At 39.0% G+C, this 12414-nt stretch overlaps 1 protein-coding gene across 4 annotated transcripts in view; it reads left to right on the top strand.

The window, feature by feature from the left end:
- The window catches only part of CFAP43 (cilia and flagella associated protein 43), a 109496-nt gene that overhangs the window by 17635 nt on the left and 79447 nt on the right, over window positions 1-12414 (top strand). For all 4 annotated transcript variants that reach the window (XM_049856118.1, XM_049856119.1, XM_049856117.1 and 1 more), the window contains exon 6: window positions 4274-4433. In XM_049856118.1, coding sequence (XP_049712075.1) covers window positions 4274-4433 — 160 coding nt within the window. The remainder of the gene's footprint in view (window positions 1-4273; window positions 4434-12414) is intronic.

Genomic DNA, 12414 nt, shown 5'->3' with positions numbered 1-12414 from the left:
ACTAATGACAACATTCTGAACTCAGGTATTCTGAAAAATATTCAGATGCTTACATTTTCTAAAACAATGGAGTTGGACCCAAATTTTTCATGTTTGGTCTTCAAGTGATCAAAATGTTTGCTATATGATTCCAGAAGCCCGAAAAAAGAAGGTGGTACTACACACAAATATTTTTAAATGTCATTTGGCCCTTCTCTTTCAAAACTCTTAGAATTTTAAGAACTGAAAAGTATTATTTCTGCTCACAGAATCCATGTAATACCATATTCATTTTTAAATGACAAGAACATGTTTACCGATGAAAGAAGGTAATAAGAAGAAAAGCCCAGGTTTATCTTAAAAGTCAGGAAAGCCACATGTAATACTAATTTCACAAGCAAAGGCTGGAAAAGTCCGAGTTTTCATCCTCACCTCCAGGTTCTTTGGTGTTGTGAGAATCAGAAATGTGGTTTTTTAAAGATCGTGTGCCTACTTCCATCGCAGGTAAAAACCTGCCCTTTTCAACTCTGTCTGGAGGCGAGATGAGAGGGCAGAGGGGGACAGGAGCTGGCTGAATGGACACAGGGAATACAGGGAGGAGAGAAGGAATGTGCTGTCTCATTAGGGGGAGAGCTGCTAGGAGTACATAGCAAGGTGTGTATAACTTTTTGTATGACAGACTGACTTGATTTGTAAACCTTCACTTAAAGCACAATAAATTAATCAACTCATTAATTAAAATAAAAAGAATCTGCCATTTTGTGATTTATAGTCTAAGGTTAGGTGTCATCAAGAAAATTTTTAAAAATATGGTGGCTCAGTGAATCACTCTTTTTCCATGAGTCATACCTCAGTCAGACACCACAGAAATGTCATTAATCGGCAGCAGCTTAATTCTTTTGGGTGGTTTTGCCCTATTTTTAGTTCACTGGGTAGCCAGATTGTCACTCAAGTATTTATTTTCTAACTAAGGTTAGAAAAAAAAAGGAGGGCATGAAATACACCAACCATACAATTAAAGTCAATCTATCCTTTTAAAAAAAATTATCATGATGAACGCTCCTGTGTATAAGTGCCACATTAGTCATATTTCAAGTTTCATCCCAAAGGCCACACTTCCTTTCTCTCTATGCTTCCCTCACTCCATAGGGAAGAATCATTTGCTTCCTCAATGATGCTCCCATACTATGTAAACACACCTCTACTTTTTTTGTACTATAAACTACAATGTTTTCTGGTATTTGCTGATACTACTTCTTCCCTCAGTAGGTAACTATCCTATTGAAAAGAGGGATCCCTTAGGACATGGCACAATGCCCAGCATATAACCAACGCCCCCACAAAAAACAAAACCCACTGCCATCAAGTTGATTCTAACTCAGCGACACTATAGGACAGAATAGAACTGCCCCATACAGTTTCAAAGGAGTGCCTGGTGGATTTGAACTGTCAACCTTTTGGTTAGCAAGGTAGCTCTTGACCACTATGCCACCAGGGTTTCCAACCAACACCCAGTAAATGTTTATTGAGATGATATTAATTATGCAACAAACTTGTATCAGTTGATAATCTAGTAGAAATACTTTGTCAGGGCCATACTTAATTTACCTTGCATCTGCAAGCCTCTCCTAAATTAAAAGAGTAGTATATAACATATTTTTCAAATAGTTTCTTATTTATTAGAATGATGGCTTGCATAAATCAGGGAGTTTTGAGTAGAAAAACGGCTGTTTATATAGGCTTACCATGTTCCCCAACTGTGAAAGCTCTTCCAATTTTCCCTGCTTTGTTTTTCTCCACAACCCACATCACCATGTAACATTCTTATATGTTTAACATCTTAACTTATTTTTATTCTTTGTTTCCCCTGACCAGGGTATAAGCTCCATGAGGATAGGGATTTTTGTCTGTTCTATTTACTGTTATATTCCTATGCCTAGAAAAGTACCTGAAACGTAGCAAGTGTCCAATAAATATTTGTTAGATGGATGAATAAACGAATAAACAAAGGAAATAAATTTAGGGATTTTGGTGATTTGGCCAATAGCTTATTAAATTTTATTTCTGTGTCTATGGGCATAAGGATGCCTAAAGAAGACAAAGACATGTTGTAGCCAGTAAATTCTAAATAATAGCATGGCATTACAAAAAGCCCAGATAGCACTACACGGTATGTTTAAAAAAAAAAATGATAATAATAAAAGTAAGCTAGTATGTTTGACTAGTTCAACTAGAAAGGAGACAGTGCCATATTATGGCATTCTGAATTTAGGATCTTAGTTCATCAGTGCTGGGAGGTGGGGGGACATGTGCCCAAAATAGCTGTCACAGCTACTTGGACCTCCAGAAAGGAGAGCATGTAGTCCTAAGCTTACAACGGAGCCTGTTCCTGCTGAGAGAAAGGGGGAGTGGTCTCTCTCCTACTGGACGCCAGTGTTTGGGGTTGCAGGGGGCACAACACTAAGGTATTATCATGGGAAGCAGACGTCAGCAAATTAGGGCCTTTTTTTTTTTAAATAAGATTTAATTGTGTTTTTGTTGAAGGCTTACGTAGCAGTTTAGGTTCCTATTCAACAATTTCTACACAAGTTGTTCAGTGGCATTGGTTACAGTCTTCACAATGCGTGAACATTCTCATTATTTCCACTTTGGTTGTTCTGTTTCTGTTAATCTAGTTTACCTGCCCCATTCATTGTATTCTTATATTTGTTTTAAAGTAATTGTTGACCGTTTGGTCTCATATAGGTGATTTTTTAAAGGAGCACAGTACTTGCAGGCTATATGCATTATTTTTTGAGCCAATTTGTTATTTAGCAATGAGATGACCTCAGGGGTTATTTTCGGTTCTAGGTCTGAAGAAGATTGCAGGGCAGGTTGTGTCCTCCAGTCACAACCAGTCCAGTTGGTCTGTTTTTTTGTTTTTTTTTAGGAATTCGAGGTTCTGTTCTGCATTTTTCTCCCATTCTATCCATCTATCGTGGCCCTGATTAGAACGGTCGGTAGTGGTACCTGGGCGTGATCTAGTTCTGATCTCAGGGTAGAAGAGACCCTGGTCCATGTAGACTATTTGTCCTATAGACTAGCTTCTTCTATGAGTCTTTTGTTTCCTTCTTTCTCTTTTGCTCATGATGAGTAGAAACCAATAGTTGTGTCTTAAATGGCCGGTTCTAAGCTTTTAAGACCCCAGACACTACTCACCAAACTAGGATGTAGAACATACCTTTGTGAACTATTTTACACCAGTTTACTGAGATGTCCCACAAGACTGTAGTCCTTATCCTTCAAACACAGGAATCCAATCCCACGAGGTGTTTGGCTACATCTAAGAAGTATCTGTAACTGTGCCTTCTATGTGTTTTATTACATATATTAATATATGTGTATACAATCACATAGATTCATATACATATATATATCTATATATATACACATACAGTTGCTATGAGTTGGGATCAACTCAACAGTAACAGGTTTATACACATATATGCCTACATACATGCATATATACCTGCACATATATTTTCTCATTGTTTCAAAAGTATGTATGCCAAATTACAGCCTATTTTTATATGGCCCCAAGCTAAGGACAGTTTTTACATTTTTAAAGAGTTGTTGAAAAAAGACCTATGTGGCCCATAAATTCTGAAATACTATCTGATCCTTTACAGGAAAAATTTGCCTTAGACCCTTGGCCTATATTGTTTTCAGTCCCCATAGATTTTATGCACTTCTGTTCAAGTTTTCCATGGAATCAAAGACATACTATAGGATGTTTCTTGAACTGAATTAGAGAGTCCACCAAAATAGGTTAAGGGGTGCTCTTCCTGGTCCCTGAAAAAGCTAACTAAGCAGAGGATCCAGGCTGACTTCTCCACAGAAGCTCAAGGAAGTCACATTCCAGCCTCCTGCAGAACAGGATGGGTGGGGGGAAGATTGGTAAGAGTATTCCTCAGAAAGGATGATTTTAGCTAGACAATAACTTTCTTAGGTTAAGATACTGAAAAAGCCCACCAAAAATAGTACAGAAATTACTACTCAGTACTTTCATGACAATCTGCACCCATAGAAAAACTCTGAATGTGCTGGCAATAATACCTTATTTTTTCTTAGTGACCTAAAATGGAAAGAGAAATAGTGAGGTAGTAGCAGTTCGCTTAGCCCTTGGCAAATGGCAGGACCAGTGAATTTATATATGTCCATTTGTTTCTTTTTAAAAATTGTTTTGCTGGGTATTTCTGTTACTCTTAAGCCATGATCATTGTCTTAACACAAGGGTTTTACTCTTTCCTTTAAGCCAAAAGATGATCTGTGTCCTTTGCTTCACCCAACTATGCATTGCTGGACTCCATCAAGTGACCTGTATGTTGGCTGTGAAGAGGGTCATCTTTTAATGATTAATGGAGATACTTTGAAGGTGACTGTGCTTAATAAGACAGAAGAACCACCACCCTTGGGTGAGAAACTGCTCTACTTTGTATTTCCAGAAGTGTAGCCATGCATGTTGTTTTGTATACACTTAAAGATGAAAATTCTGGCTGCCATTTTTCTCTCTGTCTAGTTAGTTACCAACTCCTGTGGAACGCCTTACAGCTAGCTAATGTTCATTGAGTATTACTGAGTTTTAAGTGTTCTGCTGTTCCTATATATTCATATTTCATATAATCCTCAAAACAACATTATTAAGGAAATAATATTTTTATTTCCATGATATATATATATGAGGAAATGGAGACATTGAGAGCTTAGGAAACATGCCCAAATTCACATAACTAGTAAACAGTGGCATTGATACCTGAATCCAGGCAATATCGCCTCCAAGGAATCCAAGTTCTTAGCTATTATGCTGTATCCTTTCCTTTCCCTCAGTTCCCAGCTCAAAGGCCACCTCCTCTAGAAAGTTTTCCCCAACTGCTATGTCCCTCATCTACCCCTTCTCTCATTCCCTGACTCATACTTCACTGATGAAACTGAGCTAATTAAACCCTTTCCAGCCCCCAAATCCACTTAACCCTCATCCTTGATGATCTCATTTTAAATACAGCTGCCATGTAGAAAACCACCTTTGTGTTTCTTGGCTGGAATTTCAAAAATAATCTGGTCTGTTTTCCTTAGGCCTGGCATCTATTCCTATGCAATGATCTATGGCCTGGGTTGAGCCTGGGCCACAGGAGCCAACATCCATGTAGAAAGGGCAAAGTGTAGACCTTTTGAGAAGGGAGCCCACCAAGGCAAACTCCCCAGACCTGCCCAAAGCACTCTCCATCTCCACTCCAATTGCCCTTATTAGACATCTTGATTTCTGTAGCAACATTAGACTGATTTCACTGACCCTCATCTACATTTGATCCAAACGAGGCAGCTCATTACTGCCAAACTGCCCTTCTTGAAGACTGTTTTCAGACATGCAATTGAAGAACTGCTGTGCTTTGATTTCAATGCCCTCCATAACCTGATCCCACCCATGCCATTAATATTATTTCCTGCTACTTCTCATATGGTGGCACAGTGGTTAAGAGCTATGATGTGCTATGGCTGCTAACCAAAGGGTTGATAGTTTGAATCTACCAGATGCTCCTTGGAAACTCTACTCTGTCCTGTAGGGTCACTATGAGTTGGAATCAACTTGACGGCAATGGGTTTGGTTTTTGGTTTACTTCCCATATAAGTTCTCTGATCTATCCAGTCATTTCTTTCCATCATTTCACACACATGCCTTCTAGCTCATTCCCTTGTCACTTGACCTCTAGAAATCCCCCAGTTCCCAACTCAAATGCTACCCCCTCCAGAAAGTTTTCCCCAACTGCTGTGTCCCTCATCTACCCCTACTCTCATTCCCTGACTTATACTTCACTGATGAAACTGAGGCCAACAGGATTGAATTTTCCTACCCTACCCCTCCCTCCCTCCATTTATTCTCCCTCCCTCCATTTATTCTTACTTGTATCCTTCAGACTTACTTCTCTCTCTAATCTTGCATCTGCCATGCCATCTGGGTAGCACTCTAAAACATAAACTTTTCTTCTGGCCTGCCTGTCCAGCTTCAGCTCCTCCAACTTGAGCCTTTTAAGAATTTCTCCTCATCCCTCTGCTCTCTCCAAATTCTGCCACGTGGAATTTGTAGTTACTTTTTTCTGGGATGCCCTTCTCTTCTTTGTCCAAGCCAAACCCATTGCTGTGGAGTTGATTCTGACTTATAGAAGCCCTGTAGGACAGAGTAGAACTGCCCCTGTATAGTTTCCAAGGCCTAAAATCTTTATGGAAGTAAATTGCCACACCTTTCTCCTGTAGAGCAGCTGGTGGGTTTGAACTGCCGATTTTTCAGTTAGCAGTCGGGCACTTAACCACTGCACCACCAGAGCTCCTCTTCCTTGTCCAGCTTGTGAAATTATCCTTTTTGGAGCCTTCTCTGTCCTTGCCCCAACCTTTAGGCAAAATTAGGTGCCTACGTTTGCAATTCCCTTGGGCTCATCCCTTTGTTAGAGCCTCATGCTGTGCTATTACAATTATCAATGTGTCTGTCTGTCTTTATCACTAGTCATCAACTGTTTTGCTCATCCTTTGGCTCCAAAGTCTAATCCCAGAGATTACAAGACAGTAAACTGGCACCAATCTCTTTGAAAAATGAATTAATAAACTAATGTTCTTATTTTCCAAACTCCTATCACACTTCTAATACGTTTTACATAATTTTGGACTTAATCATATGTAGTCCTAAGTAGTGAAATATTGTTCACTATTTCCTCTTTATATGCTTTTTCTTATGACTCTCATGGTGTATTATGAATGCCTCCAAATAAATATTTACTAAGCCTCTACAAAGTGGAAGACACTATGCAAGGTACCTCAGAGTTTACATAGACAGCAAATATATAAAGATCTCCACCCTCAAGGAGCTAATATCTTATTAAGGAAGATAAAAGAAATACACAAATAATTACAGCCAGGTAGATTAAGATGATTTAATTAGTAGAAAGCTTCACAAAGAACTATATGGATCCAGATAAGGTAAACCTTGATGTTTCACAGGTGGAGATACAGGGTAGAAAGTGTGGTAGGTAGAGTTTTTGGTTATAGTACTTGCACGGATAAGAAAACACGGGGAAGGTTGAGAAACAAGAAGAGGTCCAGTTTGTCTGGAGCATCTAGTGTTATAAGGGAGTAATGGGAAATAAAGAGGCATTCATACCATATCTGGCTTTGAATATCAGTTCAGCTGACAGTGGGCAGGCATCAAACACTTCTGAATGGGGATGAACCCCAACTGGAATTGTGTTTGGGCAGATTAACTTAGACACAGGTCTGGAAAGGAAGATCCTACTAGCGAGTGGCTATAAGAAAAAAGTACCTAAACCAGGCTAAGAGCCATAAGAACTCAGACTGTAGTGGCAGTCAGATCAGAAAAGAAAGGATTGCTGGGAGGTGAACAGTCTTTGAAGGAGAAGACAGTATCCTTTTAGTATCCAGCAAAATGCCAGGTATATAGTATGGGGTAAACAATTTGATGGATGCCACCCGAGCCTTTGATTTTGTAGTTCTCATGGTTCATCTACATAAAAAGTTAATATGCTTTGGTTTTTTTCCCCCAGGGAAAATATTTTATTAGTAACACATATTCTCATAGAACTTTTTACTTTCTTTTTAATTCATAATGTTTTATTTATTAAGCTATACTTTACATAACAACATATCATAAAATTCACAAATCTTAAGTATATAGCTTGATAATAATAGAGCTTTTAAAATCTCTGACAATGCTTTCCTAAATAAAATGAAATATATTTATTATATAATTCTAGAGTGTTAGTTACATAGAACTGATAGTACAGAACTCAAAAACAACTCCTATGATTTATATCAGTAATCATTGCTAAGCAGCTTTTATATTCATTGCTTGGGAGGCATCATATCACCTACTCTGATATCAAGTTGATTTTTGGAAAGAACGATTCCAAAGGAATGATACTACGAGAATAAACAAGGAGCCCTGGTGGTGCAGTGGTTAAATGCTCAGCTGCTAACTGAAAAGTCTGAAGTTTGAACCCACCCAGCAGCTCCACAGGAGAAAGACCTGATGATCTGCTCCTGTAAAGATTATAGCCTGGAGGTGGGTGTGGCTGGAGCCAATGGCAGACTAGTCAGTCATACTTAGCCATCCTGCTGCAACAAAGACCCAAAAAACCAAGTAAAACAAATACAGATGTTAATCCCAGAGCCCTGAACCTTAAATGAAAGAATAAAGTATTAGATCAGAAGTCACCGAGGAGAAGAAGATACTGATAGAAAATAGGGAAGGAATAGAGATATGAAATGCAGGTTCTTAGCCAAATGGCATTATTCAGCTTGACCATCTTAGAATAAAGCCAACAACCCCGCACACAGAAAGGCACCTCTATGGAATTCCTAGTAAGAGATATAGGTATGGTGTGGACACACCCAGGACTAAGTAAGACCATGTTTGCTGGCTGCGACTCAAGGAGAAGCCCAGACTCTCTCACCCAATAACCACAGGAGCACACTCCTACAAATGCCTCCCCTCTGGTGAACAGCAGCTATAACCACCCCATCTGGAAACCCCAACTGCCAGGAACCACAGTACTAACCCACCCTATTGCCCTCCTCCATCTAGTCCCCTCTGGCCCTGCCTTCACCTCCCCTCCTACCTTTCTCCTCTGCCCCACCAGCCATGGCCCTGAGGGGAACCAGCCTGGACCCCAGGCTGCTCCTCACAAGCTCCAAGCTGCTCTTGCTATCCACCATGGGCATGAGGGGACCCAGCCTGGACCCCAAGACACTCCCTGCCAGCTCTGAACTGTTCCTACCACCCACAACTGCCCAGAGAGGACCCGGCCCAAACCCCAGGCCTGTCCCTACCAGCTTGGGATCACCCCCCTGCTGTCCACCGCAGTCCTGCTCCAGCCGCTGATCTGGTTCACACTGCAGACAAATGACCCACCTTCTCCCTCCCCCCCTGCAGACCTGCTCTGCTGCACCATAGCTGAGTGACTATCCCTGCATACCTGGACAAGGTAGTGAAAACTATCGTGCCCAGAGAGGAGCAAGCAGCAAAGCACACCTGGCTCACCCACCCAGACATAACCAAACCAAACAAAAAAGCAGGATGAAACAAACAAACCTACAATCAATAAAGAAAACACCTGAATGTCTCTGAGACAGCAGACAATATCAAAACATATTTTAAAAAATGACAAGAGAGCTCCAGTAAGCCACCAGAAGAAAGCACTGGTTGACCTTCTGGCAAAAGAAAAGGCACTGGAACTGCTTGATAAGAAATTAAAAAGTCTCTAATATTCAGGGCTCTCCAAGAGATTAGGAAAGCAATTAAGGAAAATGAAGACAAAATCATGGAAAACACAGACAAAACCAACCAAAACCAAGGAAAACACAGACAAAGCAATAGAGGAATTCAGGAAAATAATATAAGAACAAAATGTCAAAAATAAATAATAAGAAATCATGCAAAAACAGCAATTAGAAATCCAAAAGATAACAAAATTTCAGAAATGGACAATGCAATAGAAGGTTTTAGGAGCAAATTTGGAACAATGGGAGACAGAATCAATGAAATTGAAGACAAATCTTGGCTGCCACTTTGAGAAAAAATCGGAGAAAAGAATGAAGAATAATGAAGAAAGCCTAAGAACTATGTGGGATACAGTCAATAGCAAAAACTTGTGCATGGTCAGAGTTCCAGAACAGGGAGAAAACAGAAAACACACAGAGGATCACTGAAGATTTGCTGACAGAAAACTTCCCTAATATCATGAAAGATGAAAAGCTGACTATCCAAGAAACTCAATGAACCCCATATAGGATAGACCCTGTCATGTACTGAATTATGTCCCCCCAAAAATATGTGTATCAGTTTGGCTGGGCCATGATTCACAGTATTGTGTGATTGTCCTCTATTCTGTGATTGTAACTTTATGTTAAAGAGAATTAGGTGGGATTGTAACACCATTACTAAGGTCACATCCGCAATCCAATGTAAAGGGAGTTTCCCTGGAGTGTGGCCTGCACCACCTTTTATCTTACAAGAGATGAAAAGGAAGCGAGCAGAGATTTAGGGACCTTATACCACCAAGAAAGCAGTGCTGGGAGCAGAGTGTGTCCTTTGGACATGGGGTCTCTGCACAGAGAAGCTCCTAGTCTGGGGGAAGGTTAATGAGAAGACCAACAGAGAGAGAGAAAGCCTTCCCCTGGAGCTGATGCCCTGAATTTGGACTTTCAGCCTACTTTACTGTGAAGAAATAAATCTGTTTTTGTTAAAGCCATCCACTTGTGGTATTTCTGCTATAGCAGCACTAGATGACTAAGACAGACCCCAAAAGAAAGTCACCAAGACATATAATCACACTTGCCAAAACTAAAGACAAAGAAAGAATCTTGAGAGCAGCTTAAAAAAAAAAGAAAAGTCACATTCAAAGGGGAAACAATAAGACTAAGCTCTGCTTACTCGTCAGAAACCATGCAGGCAAGAAGGCAATGAAATGACATATATAAAACCTTGAAAGAAAAAAAAATTGCCAACCAAGAATAATATGTCCTGCAAAACTCTCTCTCAAATATGATGGCAAAATTAAGACCTTTCCAGATAAACAGAAATTGAGGGAATCTGTAAAAACCAAACCAAACTTAAAAGATTTATTAAAGTGAATCCTTCGATTAGAGAACCAACAACATCAGACAACAACCTGAATCTAGGACACAGGTTAATATCAGCAAAATACTGACCTAGGTAATGAACTCTCAAGGATAAAACAAAACTGAAAGATTTAAAACAGGGAACTAGAGATGTCAATCTGTAAATGACGACAAGGTCAGAACAATAAAAGGGGGAATACATGGTGCAGGTATAGAACTTTCAAATAGAGAGGAAGTCAAGGGAATATCAAGTAATAAGAAACTGGTTCAAACTTAGGAATATGAGGGTAAATTTCAAGGTAACCGAAAAGAAAGCTAATAAACCTACTCATCAAAATGAAGAAAAACATAAAGCTTCAGTAAACACAAAATCTATAATAATGAAAGAAACAAAAAGAAATTTCACAAACAAAAGGAACCCAGCACAGGAAAGTAAGAGGAACAATGAAAACATCAGCACACACAAAAAGCACTACAAAGTGACAGCAATAAATATACACCTATTTTTATCAATAATCACACTGAATGTAAATGGCTGAAATGCACCTGTAAAGAGGCAGAGAGTGACAGAATGGATGGAAAAAACATGACCCATCAATACGCTGTCTACAGGAGACACACCTTAGACACAAAGACATATATTAAAAATCAAGGTAAAGAAAAAAATGTATCAAGTAAACAGCAACCAGAAAAAAGCATGAGTGGCAATACTAATCTCAGACACAATAAACTTTAAAACAAAATCCACCATAAAAGATAAGGAAGGACATTGTATAATGATTAAAAGGGCAATCCATAATGAGGACATTACCATAGTAAATATATATACACCCAATGACAGGGCTCCAAAATACATAAAACAAACTCTAAAGCACTGAAAAGAGAAATTGGCAGTTTCACAATAATAGTAGGAGACTTCAACACATCACTCTTGGTAAAGGATAGGACATCTAGAAAGAAACTCATCAAATGCACAGAAGATCTAAAGGCCACAATCAACCGTCTTGACCTCATAGCCATATATTGAACATTCTACCAAACAGCAGCAAAATATACATTGTTGCCAGTGCACATGGAACTTGTTCCAGAATAGAACACATCTTAGGTCACAAAGCAGCCCTCAACAAAATCCAAAACACTGAGATAATAAAAAGCATCTTCTCTGATCACAGTGCCATGAAAGTAGAAATTAATAACAGGAAGAGCAAGGAAAAAAATCATTTACATGGAAACTGAATAACACCTTGCTTAAAAGCCACTGGGTAATAGAATAAATCAAAGATAGAATAAAAAAAATTCTAGAATCAAATGGGAATGAAAACATCATACCAAAACCTTTGGGACAGAGCAAAGGCAGTGCTCAGAGGTCAATTTATAGCAATAGGTAAAAAAGAAAAAAAAAAATTTTTTTTTTGTACACACATCAAAAAAGAAGGGACAAAATCAAAACCTTAGCCCTACAACTTGAACAAATAGAAAGAGAACAGCAAAAGAAACCGACAGCCACCAGAAGAAAGGAAATATTAAAGATCAGAGCAGAAAGAAATGAAATAGAGAATAGAAAAACAATAGAAAGAATCAAGAAAACCAAAAGTTGGCTCTTTGAAAGGATCAGCCAGATCAACAAACCACTGCCCAAATTGACAAAAGAAAAACAGGAGAGGAAGCAAATAACCCAAATAAGAAATGAAATGGGGGACATTACAACAGACTCAAATGAAATAAAAAGGATTATAACAGAGTACTATGAAAAACTGTACTCCAACAAATTTG

This window comes from Elephas maximus, chromosome 16 (assembly GCF_024166365.1).
Source record: "Elephas maximus indicus isolate mEleMax1 chromosome 16, mEleMax1 primary haplotype, whole genome shotgun sequence".
In the NCBI taxonomy this organism is placed as follows: domain Eukaryota; kingdom Metazoa; phylum Chordata; class Mammalia; order Proboscidea; family Elephantidae; genus Elephas; species Elephas maximus.
This window is presented reverse-complemented; position numbering and strand designations above follow the sequence as displayed.